Source organism: Phyllobates terribilis, unplaced genomic scaffold, assembly GCF_046119375.1.
Source record: "Phyllobates terribilis strain yellow unplaced genomic scaffold, ASM4611937v1 Scaffold_3__8_contigs__length_932513732, whole genome shotgun sequence".
NCBI classification, from domain to species: domain Eukaryota; kingdom Metazoa; phylum Chordata; class Amphibia; order Anura; family Dendrobatidae; genus Phyllobates; species Phyllobates terribilis.
The window spans coordinates 725,753,802-725,774,357 of NW_027362763.1; the positions used below are offsets into that span (position 1 = coordinate 725,753,802).

Genomic DNA, 20,556 nt, shown 5'->3' on the forward strand with positions numbered 1-20,556 from the left:
TGATGACATATTCCCTTTAAAAGAACTGAAATTGGATTAAGAACTACATTGGCCACTATAGGGAAAATGCAGTATTACATGGAAGCATTTTTGAACAAATGACCATACATCACACCACTGATCTCACTAATGGTGGGTCCCAAGTATGGGACGCCCCTTTATGATTTTCATATACCTTATCAGAGAGCATGTGGGAAGGAGTTGTTGGATTAGACAACTCCTTTTAACCATTGGTTCCCCATTGAATTGTGCACTTGTTTATCACCATGCAATTCCTCCCAGTGATTTGTGCAAAGGACATTTCCAGCTGTGATTCTCATGGTTTGCTGTGTCTGACATTTTTCTTTTATTTTATACTATAAAGTCTTGAAATTTTTCAGTTTTCACACTGACCACTAGAGCAATCGCTGTAAGCTGACATGTCCTGTTTTCTGCAGCTCACTGATTAGCTTTGCTGTGTAGATTAGGTCAGAATCAACAAAGGCTGACAGTCCTATTGTACTGGTAAAATAGCCGTATGATGGATATTTTAATTAGCTGAAGAAGAAGATTCACACCATTTTCTGCATCCTTTCACAAGAGTGATTGTGACAGGTGCCGACCATTGACACACCTCATGAATTCACCGAACTCCTATATTGTCTGATCTATTCTTTAATTGGCTAAAGAGTAGGGTTGAGCCAAAAGAATCAGACCAGAACCCCTTTAAACCTCTTCTTCGCTGCCGGCATCCCAGACGCCTCTCCAGATGTCATCCTTGTGCCATGACGCACCAGTGACACGTCGTCAGGTCCCTACTAGTCACGAGAAGGATGATACCTGCAGGTAGGAGGAGGCTCGCAGGGTTCTGGTCCTCCGGCTATGGATTACAGGTGGTCCTGTAATTATTATTTTTGCTCAACTCTCCTAGAGCACAATATTTTTTTCCCAATCTGCAATAATTATTATCATCATTGCATCTACCTGAGCTTTTTCCCTGTAGAAGCTGCTGAAACATGTTACATATTTATTGTTTATGCAAATCAATATTTTTTTTTGGGGGGGGGGGGGGGCATGGGCAAAAATCCATGCATATTTTTGTTCCATTGCAGGTTAATGAGGTTGAATATCCCTCATGTGCTTGCATCGGATGCAGATTTTTAGGATTTAGACACAGAATCCTCATCACAACCCTGCATGTGTGAACATACCCTGATAAAGCCATGCTTGTCCTATGTGTGTGATTTTCAGCAGAATTTGTCATTTGTGCCATTGTATTGTCTTGTTATTATCATTGGATCAGGCGTTATCTGCTGGGTTACATAGGACTGCAGCTAAACCTTACTTTTTTTTTTTTACTTTGAGTAACTAATCACACAACATAAGTAACGTAGCCGCAAAGACTCTAATAACGCATCTAACTCTATGTCTGTTTAGTGTCTGTGCTTTCCACTGTGTAATTGCGCTGTAATTCTCGCTGAATATGCTGTCATTCCATAATCTGCCTGTGGTGGATGATAGAAAACCACCTTCTAACACATCTCTTCTATGTCTAATGGGAAATCCAGCCGTGTTTGTTCTGTGGAACATCAGCGCAGGGAGCTAGAGTCAGCACAAAGCATCACTGGGGACCGCGCCGGAAAAGAAAACATGCCATTGTTTGTATGGGCAGATACATGGATGGATGGAGGTGCAGATAGGCAATTATGGTGCGCACAGTGTTCATCTATGACCGGTCATAGCAGAGCTGAATTTGTCATTTAGCACTTTGGACTGGCGTGTATACAATCTACGTCCAAAACCGCAGCTCTGCTGCATCTGTATGGCTGATCCATCTATTTCCTTTATCCAGAGAAAAAAGGGCCCCTGTGCAAGAATAGTATATGGGCCCTTTGCAGTCTAATAGCTCATCATAATGCACAATGCCACCTGCTGTAGAGGTGGATATGGGCCCCCGTGTGGCTGCACCAGCGGTATGTCGCCTCCCGTCTTTATCCCTAAGTGTCATACGCGTGAATTCAGGTAGGTGATTCAAGAAGAGAATAGCATGTACGGCAATTCCACAATACCCTGCTATTATCACAATAGTTCCCTTCATATAGGCTAGCAATCCGATTACAGGGAAAAGCAAAAGAGGAAAAAAGTCCGCTCAACTTATTCAGACATCAGGTGCACAGAACAGCCGGCAGTGCCCCGGGAGATTAGCCGGAAAAAACAAGGAGTGATCCAGCATCCAGAAGTCTCTTTTAAAATCAATAATCCTTTATTGGAGAAATATTTTTAAAAAACATATGCAGAGAAGTCACAACCCCCATGGGGGAAGATGATGTACAGACGCGTTTGAGACCTTACGGTCCTTAATCATTGTATAAGGTCTGAAACGCGTCTGTACATTATCTCCCCCCATGGGGGTTGTGACTTCTCTGCATATGTTTTTTAAAAATATTTCTCCAATAAAGGATTATTGATTTTAAAGAAGACTTCTGGATGCTGGGTCACTCCTTGTTTTTTCCAATTACAAGGAAAAGCAAGATAAATCACATTTCTCGCAGCTTCATTGTAATCCATACTTCCAAGTGCCAGTCTGCGTCTAGGCTGCAATGAAATCACAGGAAATATATATAGATTTTTTACCTTTCCATGTTCTTTGATTGCATTGCTTCCCTTCATAAAGGTGATAGATGTGATGTAATTACTGTATATTTGGTTTCCTTATTGGCTCTGCTACGCTTTAGTATTTGTATTGTACCAATTGCAAATTGGGAATATGTCAGCAGGTTTTTGTAATGTAATCTGAGATCAGTATGAGACCCTGATTCCAGCGATGTGTCACTTGCTGGTTTGCATGCTGTCGTTTTCATATAATCACAGTTTTCTCTGCAGAGCTCGGAATGCTGAGCTGTGTGTAACCCCGCCCACACCACTGATTGGTAGCTTTTTGACAGAAGGCTGCCAATCAGTGTTGGTGATGGGGTTACACACAGCAGTTGACTAGGAGGCACAAGACACCTAGTCCTGTAGTGATAATTTCCTACTGATAAAACACTGATTTAATTGAAACAAACACAGAGCTTGGTAAGTGACACATCCCTTAAATCAGGGTATTTGCCCCTACATCATGCTGCTCTCAGACTACATAGCAAAAACCTTCTGACAGATATCATTTAAAGTAGCACTCAAGAGAAAAGCTGAAGAGGTTTTGGCCAGAGTATGGCCAGAGTATAGAAATCCACCCTCAAATTTTCATTTTCTTGGGGGCATCATTTGGTCTTTCCTGGTAGACCACTCCTGCAGCCTTCGTGTCAGCTCAGCTTCTCACTAGTGGTAGTCATGACTAGTCTGGAGACCTGTATAATGAGTGATTCATTGTTAGGGTCTGTCCACATACGCTTCTGAGTCTTAAGCATATAATTCACAAATCACGTACACCATGACAAAATCGGACAGACCTCATTATAAGTCAGTGGGTCCATCAGGGGACGTTGGTTTCGGTCATACTATAGATTCGGCACTGCGCTGTCAAAAGCTTAACCGCAGATATGAACAAAGCTTATCTGTTGTCCATGCAGGAATGTGATTGTAGAAGTCACCGTTGGGTCCCACATTTACTGGGAAACATGTGAGCCGAAAGCTCACTTTAATAGGATTTTTCAGACATAAATATTGCTTGCCTATCCTCACGATAAGTCATCAATTAGAGTTTGTTGGTTTTTGTCCCAACCCTACCAAATGTTGCAGCTCAACCCATTTACATTGGGTTGTGACCTCCTGGCCCCATAAATATTTTCCCAGAAACAACTGATCATCCCTATGTTTAGCTCTTCCTAATACTATATCTCTGTTTCTTGGGTTCCAGCCTGGAGGATCCCTCCCTATACACATTCAGCCTGAGGAAGGATTTTACATTTATAATATATTTTCAAGAAACCATGATGATGAGAATAAAACATTCATCCGTAGAATGTATCGTCCTTTCTTTGATTATCATATTATTTCTATAGAATCCTTGGGTAGTCGGACTGATAAAACGCCAGGTCGGACCCCCACTGATGTCAGATTGATTTCCCACCCTAAGGATAGGCAATTATTTTTTATTCTAGGGGAAAGCCCGATACCCAAATTTCCAGTGCTCGGATGCAAAATCTGTAACAGTGCCCCCCATATACTGTGTGCTATTGATGATGCCAGTGTTTTTTTATGTTACAGAGATGGACTTTTTGGCCCCTTTTAGGGCAATTTCATACCGTGATGTTCAGAGTGGCCATGGGTCAACTCACTAGCTTCATAAATGTCTACGCCAGACTTCGCAGCCCGGCCACATTAGACTAATGTCGGCCCTACCTGCTGACATCGATGGGCTCAGCTGTCAGTCAAATGTGTATGGGGGCCCCCGACAGATAATTTCAGGAAGATAAGGATCCACCATGTCTGATTTCTGATAACCTGACCTTTTGTTTTCTAAGAGATGAGTCGCCACCAAAAATGTCCGACATCGCCACACGAGCACTCTGGCAGAGTGAGCACTTCTAGGTATGGGAGAGACTGCCGAGATAGCTGCCTGCAAAACCATCTAAAGCAGGGATGTCAAACTCAAATACACAGAGGGCCAAAATGAAAAACGTCTAAAAAAGTCACGGGCCAACCAGTTTACAGTATAATGGGCCCCAAAAAGTCCTTCATACAGAATAATGGACCCCACTTAGTCCTCCATGCAGAATAATGAGTCCCACATAGTCCTCCATGCAGAATAATGAGTCCCACATAGTCCTCCATGCAGAATAATGGGCCAAACATAGTCCTCCATACAGAATAATGGACCCCCATAGTCCTCCATCACAGAATAATAGGCCCCATATAGTCCTCCATACAGAATAATGGGCCTCACATAGTCCTCCATACAGTATAATGGGCCCCACATAGTCCTCCATACAGTATAATGGCCCACATAATCCTCCATACAGAATAATGGACCCCACATAGTCCTCCATACAGTATAATGGCCCCACATAGTCCTCCATACAGAATAATGGCCCCACATAGTCCTCCATACAGAATAATGGCCCCACATAGTCCTCCATACAGTATAATGGCCCCACATAGGGGTGGTGGTTCTGGTGTCGCGGACCAAATATAGCCACCTAAGGGCCGGAGTTTGACACGTATGATCCAAAGCCTGGGCGCTGTTGTGACATCTGCAGCCCCTAAGGCTATGCTTATGTTTTTATGATAGTCCTATAGATTTTCCACCCTGTGGATTAATGTCCTTGGCTTTGTAGTCATCGCAGTCGGTCATTGACAGTGACCATCTACGGCCTCGCTTATCTGTTATTATCGCCTCGTCACTACAAGACCATTGTCCGTAGATAAACCGATATAATGACGTCGTCCAACGTTTCATCACATTCTGTAATCACCAAAGGGACACGTAGTTCAATGAACACAAATGAAAGCAGCGATGTAGAAGAGATACTGTTAAGGAAGATGTAATTACAAGTGGTCCTGTCATGTAAATAGACGACTGCTGACAGATGGCGGAGGGTACAAGTCACATTAGTGTGTCACCGATAAATACAGCTTATATCATGAGTGGCTGTGCCGCGGGGAGGGGAGACGGCTCAGACGCATCACTCATCCCAACCGCAGGCTGCAAAAGGTCCAAGGTTTAATTGAAAGGCTGACACTACACTTCGGTTTTATAGGATATAATAGGTAAAGGGTTTTTTCTCCCCCTTTGTAGTCAGTGCTTCCATTTTTCCAGCGCTGTGCGGTAAAATATGACTCTGCTCGCAGCTCCCATTCCAGGCATTATGCTGGGCTTTAACTATTGTGTGAAATGCTTTGATAAAAGGGCTTTGTTTCATAATCGATCTTGTGTGCACTTTGCCGCCGGTAAATTACGTGTCTGCAGTTTCATTTTACACCACAGCAAGCCGTCATATGGGGGAAAGAATAAAATGTGCAGCGTCAGGCTCAAAGGCATTTACAGCCGCGCGGATGCAGCGGAGCTCAGAATGTTCTTTTGCAGCTTATATTGACCAAGAGAATAGCTGTTATATACATGTTGTATTATGGCATAATATAAGAAAAGGCCGTGGGGTTAAAGGGGTCCACAAGTATTAGAACAAACACTAAGGTATGTATATGGTGCCTGTCTGTGCCCAACCCCACTCTCCCCCAACAGGTGATGTCAGGGATAAGAAGGATCGGGCATGTCTAATTTTAACTCCCAGTGTGTTTGTTCTTAAAAAAGGTAGGCGGCCATTGTGAAGACCCGGGGTCTACCGTGGGCAGAACACTACTCAGACAACACAGGGTGATGGTAAACAGTGTGGCAATAATTTATTGAACTACCAGCAATCACTAACATATAGAACAGTCCCAGCAAATACACGAGATGGTGCAAATTAGACAGTCTCACCCTTCTGCTTGCCCACCGGGATTAGAGTCGTGCGATATGTGGCCAGGTGACCTGATTGTCCCAACCTGGATTCTTCAAATCGTCCATAACAGTTCAGCAATGGTTAATGGAGCAGTTCTGTATCTTTCCAGACAGGCTGTGGTCCCTTAGGCTGACATCTTGTAGAGTCTCTCAGAACAGACGCAGAGACCCCCTTTTTATAGTTCTCATTTGTTCTTTAAAGCCATTATTCACAAATCAAGGGTCAGGGATCATGATATTAATTCACAATGCTCGAGTATCCACAGCTCACCCCCACTCCTCCCAATGTTGGCTGGCAAACACCGTACGATGGTATTTAACACGTCGTAGCGAACATCCATTGTTCAGAGTCACTGTATTGCAAAACTGGCAGATGATACATTGTAAGAGCTGATATAAGATGTGAATAGCAGCCATTCACCAATTACCCAATATCACCTGGAGTGATCAGCATTCAGGTTTATACGAACAGTAGTCTGTGTTGAGCAACCAAAAGAAGAACACAAGTTGAAAAGTCAACATAAAAATAAAGGTATATTGCTCCCGGCCTGCAGAAAGTATGTCTGGCATAATTAAGAAGAAAAGCTGTGTTGTCACAGCCGTCAAAGGCAGCTTTCTTATCCTTGCCATTCAAAACACATGCACACTCAGCTGACCCGAGCATGCATTTGTATAGGAGAGTGGAGAGGAATAAATGTCAGCTGACAAAAACCTATTGAAGTATATGGCCAACATTAGGCTTATTATAAAAGCACAGACAAATATATAGTCTCTGACATCACATTTCTGCACTGGCAACTGAATTAGGGTGCAGTCGGACGGCTGTATAAATTGGGCCGCAATGCACGGACTGGCCAGCGGCTCTCCCTACCCGAGCGTATATTTCTATGCAGCTGTCACACTCGGGTGGGTAAAGCCGCCAGCCAGTCTGTGCATTGAGATCCGATCTTGGTTTGACTTATACAGCTATGCGCCCTTACAGGGATGATCCCATATACAAGATCCCTGGGGGTCCAACCGCCGGAACCCCACTGATCATGAGAACGAAGGTCCCATACCCCCATGTGAATGGAGCGGTAGTATGCATGCTTCGCGTGGCACCAGTCATCTTTACGGGTCTACAGGAGTGGTAGCGCACATATGTGGGCACGTCTCCCATAGACAGTGAATAAAGCAGTGGTCAAATATATGCACTACCACACCATTCACACAGGCTACATAAGATACCCATTCTCTTGAGCAGTGAGGTCTCAGCAGTTGGACCCCAGAACAATCATTTATCACCTATCATGCTGATTTTCCTTGGAATTACCCCTTTAACGGGAGCGTTGTGATAGGATTATACAATATTATATCATATAAAATAATAATAGCAGCCATAAATCACCTCCAGTTGTGAGGGAGTTCTGAAGACAGATTTATCATCATGTTCAATGGGAGCGATATAAATCAGTCTCTTGTGAGCTCCCCCTGGTGGTGGCTGCAACAAAATGATGAGAACCATTTGGATATTTATTAAGAAAAGCAGAACTCTGGATTTTTTATAGAAAAATAAATCAAGACAAAATGTTGTAACAATGTAAATGGGTCATCAAGTCCTTGGTAGTCTATAGATCATTAATGCCATGGATAAACTAGCCTGAGGCTATGGGTTTCTATTTTCCAAGATGTACACATTATTATAACACGTATATCACAGTATATAGAATGAGACACTTCTGAAAATATGTGGGACAAAATTCCTGCAGTCCCATGCAAGGGACACACCGCTGTGTAACTAGCTGAGCAAAATAGCAAAAAGATGAAGGCAATCCATAAAAAAGCCAACACAGAAGAGACGACTAAAGATCTGCAACTCATTTCAGAAGGAGCTTGTGCATGAATCAGCAGCAGCAGCGAGAGGTCTTGTCAGTTCGCCATCGTTACGCCTCCTTCCTTTGTCACGCGCAGCAGACGTGTTAGCTCTGTATCACTGCAGTGTATGACCAATTTCCATGTGCTGGAGGTAGTTCACATTAACTAAAGCAGGTTGTCATTTCTGTCACCGCAGATTACATTTCCCCTGAGCTGAATTCTGCAAATCACAGCATGATCCAATAATACAGCCGCAAAGTAACGGTTAATCTGTCTTCGTACCAGCGACCATTCATATAAATAAAATATGGGATTTAATAGACTTATAGTCAAAGTATTGTAATTACCAAACCTGGAAAAGTATTCACCGCCTTCCAGAAGTCACCTTTTATTGTGTCTTAGGCCCCTTCCAATAGTAACCTTGACTCATACGCCAAGTGTATCCATAGGGTCCCATTCATACTGCAGATGCCAAAAGACGATCCTTTTTCTATCCATCAAACTGTTTTACTTTTGCATCCAGCAAAAAACTATATAACGCCTGTGGGTGACATGCCACCATATGCTTATATGGTGGCACAGGTCTGATGTTCATGAAGGGGTGATCGAGGCATTAGCTCTGGGTGCTGGGTGTCACGGGGAGCACTTTGACTGTTCCAAAATACTAGGGTTAGGGCAGTACATTGAACCTAGTGTCCGGGATGAAGGAAATCCTACCTGCTAGAGTTGGTGCAAATTGATTTGCAGAACAAAGTCAGTAATATTTGGCTATCAGATGGGAGCCCTGAAAACCGCAGATCTTCTTTTGATTCTCCAGCCTGGCGGGACTTCACATTTCAATTACGTTGCAATGATAATGTCATGCCGGGCCGGCTATTCAAACGAATATGCCTTTGGGTAGGATGTGATTCTTAGGGCTCCTCTCCAGCAGCAACTGTTTACTGACCTGACCACTGGTCTGGGTCCTGCAAATCAATTTGCACCAATTTTATGGCCTGTAGCTCTGGTATACAATGCAAACGCTGAATGAATAGACACTAGTATTGAGCGAGCGTACCCTTTTAACCCTTTAAAGGAGCATGCTCGGGTGCTTGTTGAGTATTTGCGGCGTGCTCGGCATCTAGGTTTGATTGGCCGTGGCTGCAAGTGTCGCGGCTGTTATACAGCCACGACACATGCAGGGATTGCCTGTTTCTTAGGCAATCCGTACATGTGTCGCAGCTGCCTAACAGCGGGCGGATGAAACCTAGATGCCGAGCATGCCACAAATACTCGACGAGCACCCGAGCGTGCTCCTTTGAAGGGTTAAACGAGTACGCTCGCTCAAGACTAATAGACACCTGTAATAAAATGCAACCTTATTATTAGAAAACTGGAGGCAGCTAATACAGGATCCACCACTGACAATAGTTGATGGTTACAGCTCACCTCCTCCCCTCCCTGAAAAATAGCTTGAGAGAGCATGCCCACAACCACAACACTCTTAGTTATTTGTTTTTTTTTACTGAAATTTATATTGTCAATCTGGCTGCTATAAAGCAAATCCATAGATACTGTAAGGTAGCGCTATTCATCACGCTGAGGGCACTCGCTTCACCGGGTCAATTAAAGCACACATGCAACGTTTTCCGGTAATATGTAGTCCAGCAGTTTATTACACCTCATAAATTGTTTATAACATAGTCCATCTCAGAGGAATGTTACACATGTATCCTAGAGCCTTTTCAGTGGCAGCTATGCCCACTAGGCTTCAAATACAGACTTCAGCAAGGTACAGCAACAATATTCACTTAAAGCGCCGGTTTACCTTTGCCGGGTCTCAGCTGCTTCTATCAGCTCGGTCCTGCCACTGCTGTGGCTTTAATGCTCCCAGATGTAGTCTCCAGGCCACGTGCCTTCCAAGGCTACTGGTATCTCAAACACAGGGATCCAGGCTCTGCCTTCCAGGCTAGTGGAGTCCCACACAGGGACCAGGCCTCTTGCCTTCCAAGGCTACTGGTATCTCAAACACAGAGATCCAGCCTCTGCCTTCCAGGCTTCACCAGGCCTCTCTCTCTCCATTTCTAAACCACCAGGATTTATATATCCTTCTGTGCACACAGGACCTGTGATGATGTCACAGTCATGTGATAAGTCACCTGAGGGGGAGGTAAATGGTCAGCCAGAACACACCCCCTGGACATTTTAGCAATGCAGCAAGCAGCTGCATTACATATCCCCCCCTCTGTTCAAACTTGTGGGGTTGAACACATAATATACACAATCATTATAACCCACAGTTCACACAGAGACCATGTACTTGACATTCGCGCTGCTCAGCCCCTGGAACTTTAGTCATCAACATTAGCCCATTCCTTAGGGACCTACCATCTGTCATTGTCACAAACTTCGTCAAGTCACATTTCCGAGTCGTAACCTTGTCAGACCTCCCCCGCTCCCAGCGGTCAATACAGCAGTGTGACTCACTTGCCCTTGTATCTAAGGTCAGGTCTGACTTCGTGCTGTCCCGTACTCTATTGGGTCGTTTGTATAGGCCTCTCAGACCTGAGTTACTGGAGGTCTCACTACTTCTAAACCCACTCCCACTATCCTCAGGAAATCTTGGAAAGTCTCTAACTTCTACTGTAGCCATCCTATTATTTGAAGGGCCCTTTCTCTGTCTGGTCCCACAGCTTATAGATGGCTGCCTTCTTCTGCTGCTCAGACGATGCTGTCTTTCCATTCGCAGTCTGGCGAGATTCAACTGTTCTACCTCTCGCAGGTAGGTCACTCGGTACTCCATCAGCATGCGTATATATGCAAGATTTTCTTCCGTTCCGACAGCGGAGAATGACACCATGCCGTCTTCATCTGGTATCCAGCCCTGACGATCACGTGGACTGCTTACTTTTATCACACCAGACTTCTTTACCATCATTTGCATGGTTCGGCCATTTCTCCCAATGAGCTTTCTTACCAAAGCATGAGGCACCCAGATGTCTTCTTCCCGCAGACTTTGAGCTTTTCTCATAAGCTCCAGTTGTCTAATGGCTTGTTCCGTCTTCAACCGGACAAACCGCTTCGTGCGAATACATCGCCAGTGCATGTCACTTAGGATAGCCACCCTCTTCACTGTGACTTTGGTTGTGGACAGGACCACCAGCTGTTTAGCTCCTGAGGTCGAGTACACCTTCCAAAAAAACAAGGGGTAGGGTGGTGAAGCGCTGTGCTTGTGTGAATCTGTATTTAAAATGGGGTGCACGTGTGGATGACAATTGTCTGCTCACCTGAAGCAGTTATTTTTAGTTATTTTTTAGTTATTTTTATTCTGTGATTGAAGTGTAAATGACTACTGTATATCATTATTATTATACTATCGTTAATGTTCACACTTGAGGTTCTTATAGTATGTTTATAATGTGTAGATGTTGGTTTTTAAAATGTTTTTTTTTAGGCCCCTTGATTATAAATTTGTACTGTTTATGGTGAATAGTAATTAAGGAGTTAAGGACTAAGAAATTTTCTAGCACCTCCCACCGAGTTCTTTGACTCTATAAAGTGCCTGTTCTGTCATTTCCCCCTAATTCCAACTGATGAAGACAGCGGTTCGCTGCAGAAAAGCGTTGTGGGCATAAGAATATCCAAATAAAGAGGTTTGTTTCTTTTAGTCACCTGTCCCAAGTGCTCTGTTCAGTATCCGGCGCCCTAATTGACCACAACACTTTGTATATTGAGTACACCTTACAGGCTCCCACGGCCTTCTTGAACACTTCATGCACTGACTCTCTGGTGCATTCTTCTCTCAAATCTTCGGGTACATCTATGAGACACTTGTACCGAGAGGTTTCTGTCTCACCAGTGGTCTCCAAATGATCATCTGGCTCAGGTTTCAGGGACAACTGACTTTCAGCTTCTTCACCCTGTATGCTTCCCCTGAGCTGACTCACAGCTATGAATTCAAGAATTCTCGTCTTGACCACTTCCACTACATACTTATCCTCTTTTAACACTCTCTCAGCTCTCCTCAGGTCCACCTTCTCATGGTATAAAGGATTAAGCGCAACTTGTTTGCCCTTTTCCTTCTCCAAGGAGGCCTCATTCACTGACTGGTACTTTGCCAGGCGACCTTTGAGCTCGACAACTTCTTCCTCTAGCTCAGCTACTCGCCTGTCAGCAACTCATCTCTGAAGCTCTTCCTGCTTCAACTTCTCCTTTATGAGCAGAATTCTCTCAGACCTCTCTGTCTCCAATGCGCCCACTCGGCTCTCGACAGCCAGTCTCTCAAGCTTCTCTTGCTTCAAATGGGCTTGTAACGTCTCCTTGAGCTCCTTGATCTTACATCCACTGAATCATCCAAGCTCGCATTATTCGAAGAGGCATTTGCTTCATACCTCCCTTCTCCTCCATCCTGCAGATTCTATCCTTAAGGCACGTCTCTGCCTTCTGGAGATCACCACAGAACGTCTGCAGCTCCTTCACCTGAGCTTCCAGACCTGGGATCTTTCTGCTGAGATTATCATTCTCATCACGGGTGTCCTGTAGAGTAGTCTCAATCACTTGGCGCATGTGCTCTGCATCAGTTTTATCAACCTCTAGTTTTTCCTTAACCTTGAGGAGATCCTCATATTCTCTCTTGATTTGTTGCAGTTCCCTATTCAACTTTTCATGCCTCTTTTCTGCCTCACGGTCGTGACCAGACACTTCATCTTTTATTGCCTCTTTCAGGGCGGATAGCTCCCGGTCTCACTGGTACAGAGAGTCCACCAGCCGCTCCTTCTCCTGCATTAGAGGCTTTACTTGGTCCTGGAATTGCTGCAGCTCCCTCATGAGTTCACCATACTCCTTCTTGGAGTCACACAGCTCCCGGTTGAACTGTTTGCGCAGTCGTTCTAGGTTTTGGTCACGTCCAGAAACGTCATCCTGCAGCGCCTCTTTTAAGGCAGACAGCTCCCTATCCCTCTGGTGTAGACCCTCATCCAGCTTTTGCTTCACCTGCATCAGCTCTAAGTGTACCAGGGAGAAACTATATTTCATCTCGCACAGCTCATCTTCAAACTCCACTTTGTCAAGCTCCAACTGAAAAACCTCCTATTTATTTTTCTGGAACTTTTCCTTCCAATTGTTGACTTCCTTGCTGCTTTCCTCCAGTTCTCGCTGTAAGTTCCTCACAACCTGGTTTATTTTCTGCCGTTCAATCTCCAGGCTCAGATGGTCTGAGGACACGTTCTCCAGGTTTTTCCTTAGTTGCTGCACGTCACTCTGATACTGCTGCCTGACAGGCTCCAGATCATGGTCAGGATTGGCCACCTCCTCTTTCAGGGCTGCCGGTTCCTGATCCTTCTGTCTCATTAGATCATCCTGCTTGTAACCAATCTGCAGAACTGCATCCAACTCTTCCTCCTGATCTTCTAAAGGAGGATCCACACTCTTAATAAAGGCACACAACATTGCATTTTCTTTATTTTCCCTTTCAGCAAAGGCTACAGGAGCAACTTTTTTGTGGCCCTTGCGCCGTCGACGACGAGAGTGGGACTTTCTCACCTCGTCTAGCTCCTCCTGACTGAACTCTCTTTCTACTGTCGTAGTGTCACCGTCAGCCATGGGGTCTGTGTCACTGGTTGTTGTGGACCAACAAGTCACCTCCCACTTTGACATCAACCCCTTCTACTGGAGCTACCCCGTTATCAACGGTCAAATTGTCATTTTTAGGCGGTACCAACCCACAACCAGTAACCAACTTTGGTTTTCTATACTCCACGCTCTTTTGAGACTCCGCCCACTTTTGGACACCCACACCTGTAGGGGGATTTTTACAACAAAAACCAGCAATAGTCTTAGGACCCAGTTCACAACATCTCTTACTACCTCCCTGGGCACTCTGGGATAGTACCGGCACCACAGGAGAACTCACAGAATGGTCCGCTGCCGCCATTCTGTAATGCGTCAACAGCTCCTGCCGTTCCTGTAGCATGTCCTGCTGCTGCCGCAACAGGCACTTTAATCGCTCAATAGCTTCAATCTCATTTTCTGCTCCCTTCACAGCCATTTTCATCTGCTCCTGCACCTCTTCAGAAAACTCTATTTTGCTGAAGAGCGTTTGCAGCCGGTCATCTAACCACTTCTCCATTCCGTCTGGGGATACTGCTCCATTCATAGCTATCGCGGTACACTGTTCACACTAGACACTTCACACCGCTCTCCCCGGAAAATTTTCGTGGCCCCACCAAGCCACAGCAAACCAGGTTTGAGTGCGACGACAATTTTCGTAAGCCCGCCAAGTTACAGCCAGATGCTTTACTCTTCGTGACCCCGCCGAGCCACAGCAAACCAGGTTTGAGTGCGACGACAATTTTCGTAACCCCGCCGAGTTACAGCCAGATGCTTTAATCTTCGTGACCCCGCCGAGCTACAGCCAGATGCTTGCATCCACATTCGTCATCCTGTGCCGTTACCCCTAGCAACCAGGCTGCAGTTGCCCGCATTTTCCAACCACATGTAAGGTAGCGCTATTCATCACGCTGAGGGCACTCGCTTCACCGGGTCAATTAAAGCACACATGCAACGTTTTCCGGTAATATGTAGTCCAGCAGTTTATTACACATCATAAACTGTTTATAACATAGTCCATCTCAGTGGCTCGCAGGAATGTTACACATGTATCCTAGAGCCTTTTCAGTGGCAGCTATGCCCACTAGGCTTCAAATACAGACTTCAGCAAGGTACAGCAACAATATTCACTTAAAGCGCCGGTTTACCTTTGCCGGGTCTCAGCTGCTTCTATCGGCTCGGTCCTGCCACTGCTGTGGCTTTAAGGCTCCCAGACGTAGTCTCCAGGCCACGTGCCTTCCAAGGCTACTGGTATCTCAAACACAGGGATCCAGGCTCTGCCTTCCAGGCTTCACCAGGCCTCTCTCTCTCTCCATTTCTAAACCACCAGGATTTATATATCCTTCTGTGCACACAGGACCTGTGATGATGTCACAGTCATGTGATCAGTCACAAGCCGCTGCATTACAATACCAACTGTCCTGATATTCCGTAAAGAGCCATGGCAAATTATCGGTGTTCAGTGGCAAAAAGGGGTGGGGTTTGTGTTAAAAAGGGGCATTTCTAGGCAGAACCAATGATGGGACAAAAGGGTCCCTGAATTGCCAACACCAATGTTGGTAACTATGTAAATATTTGAACTGCAGCTCAAACAAGATGGTTACTGCCATCTAGGTAGAAAGCTAGAAATATAATTTCTACAGTCAGGAAATAAAAACAAATATGATTACTAAAGGGACAGAAAAAATGGCATTGATGCTCATAGCAAACAATCAGAGCTCAGATTTCATTTTACCAGAGCAGTATAAAAAAATAAAGCTGATCTGTGATTGGTTGTAATGGTTTTGATAAATGAGTCTAATTGTTTAAAGGGGACCGGTCACTTGCCACAAATATGTATGTTTTTTACCTAGTGTAAATGCAGCTGTTCTCCTGAATCTTATACTGTTTTTCTTTTGTTCCTGAGCCTCTCCGTTCCTTAGATATGGCCCCCTTTTTCTTGTATGTAAATCTAAGGTGGTTGTTTTTTTATAGCAATGGGGGCGTGGTTCTCAAAAAGACACCCACATAGAAGTGAACCACACCCACTTAGATAAAAAGACTCAAATTCTTTACAGGAAACAGGAGGCCATAACTCAGGAACAGAAAGGAGAATTAAAAATGAAACAACTCCAGATTCAGGAGAACAGCGCCATTTACTCCAGATGAAAAAATTACAAATGTATGAAACATGACAGGTCCCCTTTAAGTGTTCATCTTTTCTTTGTTAAAAAGGAACAAGAAAGTAACATTCACTTTAAGTCAAGCTGTAAATATCTTATTAAAATCTGATATTAAACCTAATTCATTTACGTTTAGTTCTTTACTGTTTCGATATTAAACCAATTTTCTTATAATCTCCACGGAATAAAACATTCAGATATAAAGTTGTCACATCTCCTCCGTTAGGTGTCTTGAGACATTGAGTCAGGAGAGGTGAGTTAATATGCGCGTCACATTTCCATCGTATTAATCAATTTGCCTTAAATCTAGTGGCAGACATTATTATCTGTAATCAAACTGCTGCGCTGTGCCGTGAGTGAAAAGCGATGAATTAATGCCGCTGAAACATTTGCTGCTGAATTTTCATAAGAAAGCTCATATTTGACGTGCACTTAATTAAAAGAAAACTGATGGAAATTGCAGGAATTAGGAATATCAAGGGTTTTACTTACAAAGTTACGACAAGAAGAATGACCCAGTATAATTGTAATACGTCAAATAACTATCTTTAAGGTGAACCGTATATTTGTAGCATTGACCACAAGACATGTTAGATGCAGTTTTATGCAAAAGTTTTCTCATCCCCTGGCAATAAGCTAAAATATGACATATGAGATAGTATACCACAACTTTATTTCATATCTTACTCGTAATCCTACTTATCATGATCCGTTTTGCTACACAACTTGGTGAAGCTCCTGGGGCAGAGGGGTTGGAGGGGATCTTTCATTGTTATTACTCAAAGACATCAATCTGAAGCAGTACTTTTTTGACAACGTTATAGAAGTGGCATCAGGAAGATTTGAAACATGGGAGCAAAAAGCAGCTATAACAAGCTAAATCTGGCAGAATTCTGGCACAATTTGCTCTTATGATTTGCACCAATTTTATTATCTTCTGCGCCTTGTCCAGCAAGAGGACATAACCTTGGCGGAAAGCCTAGGCGGAAAGGGATGAGTCCTGATGTGCAACACCGTGCAACATTTCTGGCAAAACGTATGCCATTTACTAGGTGACTTCATGTTACTGAGTCAAAAGTGACCAATTTTTGCTCTTATTTTATTCCCACTACTCTCCTGAGTATCCTGTTTTTATAAAATCTTTACCAAGGGCGTTACTCACAGGGCAGTAATACAGAGCAGCCAAAAGACACCATTCCACCAGAGAATCTTATAAAACAATGCCCCCTTGGTAAAGACCATAAAAATTGGTACTAAGTAAAAAAGGCCCCTATCTCTGGAACCGGATTGTGGATTTAAGAAAAAAAATGAATACACAGAGGAGCAATAAAATTAGAGCAAAAAATGGCCACTCTGGTGACAGGTCCTCTTTACTTTTTGTTTTTGAAGTAAGCGCTATAGATTGTACTTCTGCCAGGAATCAGACATCAGCTCCAAAAGTCCAAATCATTTTTCCAAATGTCTCTAAATCTCTAATGTTCAGACCGATCTTGGGTTTGGAGCTTGCCGTCAATGCACCCGGGTCTTTTTCTTGAAAACAAACGACTATTTATTGAGCTATTATAGGATTTGGTTCAAAGGATGAAATTTGCTGTCAGAGAAACAAACTAGCAAACTGAAATTTCTGGTGTCTAGTAATTCACCGCTAATTGCTTCATATTCAATTACAAGGAGCAGTGACATAGAAGATGGCCAGGACGGACTCGAACATTTATCAAAATGACGTATGCTGCTGCTATAGCAGCGGAGATGCAGGTCCGGAAGATGAAGAATACTCAGCCAATTTAAGAGTCATTTTAAACTGCAAACTAATTGCAAGAGGCTGCACGTTTACATCAATGCGGAACATACACAGCTAATTAACTTTGCAAATGGACACTCTGGTAATCTAGTTGCTATCAGCCTGCGGTCATTATTCAGTGGCAGACCTTCTGGAGTTATCCACAAATTTCTTACACAGCTCTGTTGGTAGATAGGCAGTTACAATTAGCAGTTTAAAGGGGTAGTCCGGGATTCGAAGAGCTTCTTTCCAAAAACAGCACCACAACTATTAAAGGGTCTTGCTTATTACAACCTACTTCTATTTTTCTCAAGGAAGATGAGTTCCACTACCAAAAAAACAATCCATTGATTGGTGTTGTGCTGTTTTTGGAAGAAACCAATATTTTCCTAATTGTGGATTACTTCTTCCATATTTTAATATTTGTCTTGATATCAATTATATCTATGTAAACGGACCATGTGTCCTTCCTGTGACTAGGCGAAAACACATAAGAGCATGGTACACTAAGCATGTGTGACCTTTTCCAACAACAACTCAGCAGGAGCGAGCAGTTATAGTTGACGAGCTTCCTAACTTTCTGGCTCATGTTCCTGTATGAGGCTGTGAATGGTCAACTTGGTTTTGGTCTTTAGGTTTCTTATGGTCAGGTTCATATTGGAAATGATTGTCCCTTTTTACCTTTCTTCAACTTTGCATTTTGGAAGTTTGATATTCAAGTCAGAGATTCAGTTTATGGCAAATCAATTTTTCATCTGTGTAGGTCCTAAGAATAGACCATCACTGTTATAGTCGTGGGGAAACACCTTTAATTTTTCCAAGATTTTGTCATTGCCTTACAATAGCTGATCAATAATGAAATAATGATCAATTATTGATGGCTTATCCTAAAAGCCGCTTTCCACAAGGTGATAATTCGCTTATCTATTGGTAAGAACGCTTGTTCCCAACCACTTGGCTGTGCAAATATGGCAGCAATTATCCCACAAACACATAAACAAAACGCTTGTTCGTTGGCTTCGTTTATGTGGGTCAGAAAGGCATTGTGGTCGACAGCACATATCCTGGTGTGAACGAGAGATGTGCTGCTGACATTATGCAATGTGGAACGATTTGTCCACGTATAGTTCATATCAGTCCATGTAAAAGGGCTTTTAATTGAACATCAATCAACTTCTTATTATATCATTATTGTTTTAACCTACCATAAAGGGGTTGTGTAATATCTTTCGTTCAGGAGCTTACCGATCCCTTGCCTCCTCACTTACTGTTTGCCAGGGGGCAGTGTGCTCCTGAAGATTGACAGTTTGCACTAGAGACATGGTCAAGCCTGCGTGTGCTCTCCCATGCTGCAAGAAGAGGCAGCTTTGCCTCTGCAACATCGGAGGGGCGCATTGAACCTGACCGGATCCAATAAGTCAGCTAGCTTCACAGCATGGCTTACCAGCTCTAAGGCAAAGGGTTTGTAAGCGTGTGTTCCTCGTCTAGTAAACCAAATACCTCTGAAAGACTGCAGAGGTAGCTGGCTATTTAGGTAAGGAGATACTACATAAAATTGAAAATCCCTTTCATTCTTAAGACCATAGAGGATTTTTAATAACTTTGAAATTTTACCCATTTAACAAATTTGTTCAACAATTTACTTGTTTGTCATTTACGGTATTCATGGTCTTACATCTGTTTTTCCAATACTGCCATGTATTCTACAGATCAAAATATTAAGACAGAGTAAATTTTTAGAACTGTTACATTAATTAATCCAGTCTCGCGAGTGTCATCAAAAAAGTCAGTTATAATTTTACTTGAGATTTTACTGGCCATTTACTAGCATTATGGCCTTGGGCAACAAATGATGAGTTTGCTGAATAATAAATAACCATAAAAGCACATACTGGACTGGTTAATTGTCAATTTGTTGTAAATAGCCCAGTGACATAAATCACTTACATCATAAAGTCTTTTATTTATTTGTTTCCAGGGGCTTGTACTGAATAAACTTGGGAGGAACTCACTGGCCGAGAAGTATCTCCGGGACGCCGTACAAAATCAGAGCACGTCTCATGATGCTTGGAAGGGACTGGGGGAAGTCTTACAAGACCAAGGGAAGCATGAAGCGGCTGTAGAATGTTTTCTATCTGCACTAGACTTGGAATCCAGCAGTCCAGTTTCTCCATTCACCATTATTCCTCGGGAATTGTAAAAAAAAAATTCTCAAAAAACTGGAACATTCCAATTCAGACCAAGAATTTCTGCATTACTGAATGAGATTTTAATTTTGTACTTATTTTAATAATTTTATGTTGAAAATTTATTGTAATTAAAAAAAGTGATTTTTTTATATGGTCTATGGTTTACCTTTTTTGAGACTTCAATTTGATAAAACAATAAATTTCTTGTAATTTCTGCAAAAAGACTTTAACTGAATAATGGGAAAAGTACTAATACCATTAACGGGCATTATTTTTCTTTTGCGTTCTTGATAATCCTTGAAATAATAAGGTTTTTGTCATGAAACAGCACTCTGCTTGCCAACAATTGTCAGGACAAACACACAATTGACTGACGATTGATGGACAAGGAAATGACTGCTTTTGCTACTAGGCAGGTTATTGGGCATTTCCCAATGTGGGGTCTCACGAGGCTTCAAGGGTGTAGTTTATAAAGCAAGAGGAACCAAGCTATATACAAATGTTATATATTTAATCCAGCAATTACAGTGTTTAAAAAAATATACAAAAGATGTTACAAAGGGTACA

The 20,556-nt window shown here is 43.1% G+C and overlaps 1 protein-coding gene across 4 annotated transcripts in view; it reads left to right on the top strand.

The window, feature by feature from the left end:
• TTC7A (tetratricopeptide repeat domain 7A) overlaps positions 1-20,138 on the top strand; it is a 486,038-nt gene extending 465,900 nt beyond the window's left edge. For all 4 annotated transcript variants that reach the window (XM_073672075.1, XM_073672077.1, XM_073672079.1 and 1 more), the window contains one exon: positions 19,779-20,138. In XM_073672075.1, coding sequence (XP_073528176.1) covers positions 19,779-20,000 — 222 coding nt within the window. In that variant the 3' untranslated portion in view covers positions 20,001-20,138. The remainder of the gene's footprint in view (positions 1-19,778) is intronic.
• Positions 20,139-20,556: the final 418 nt, after the last annotated feature.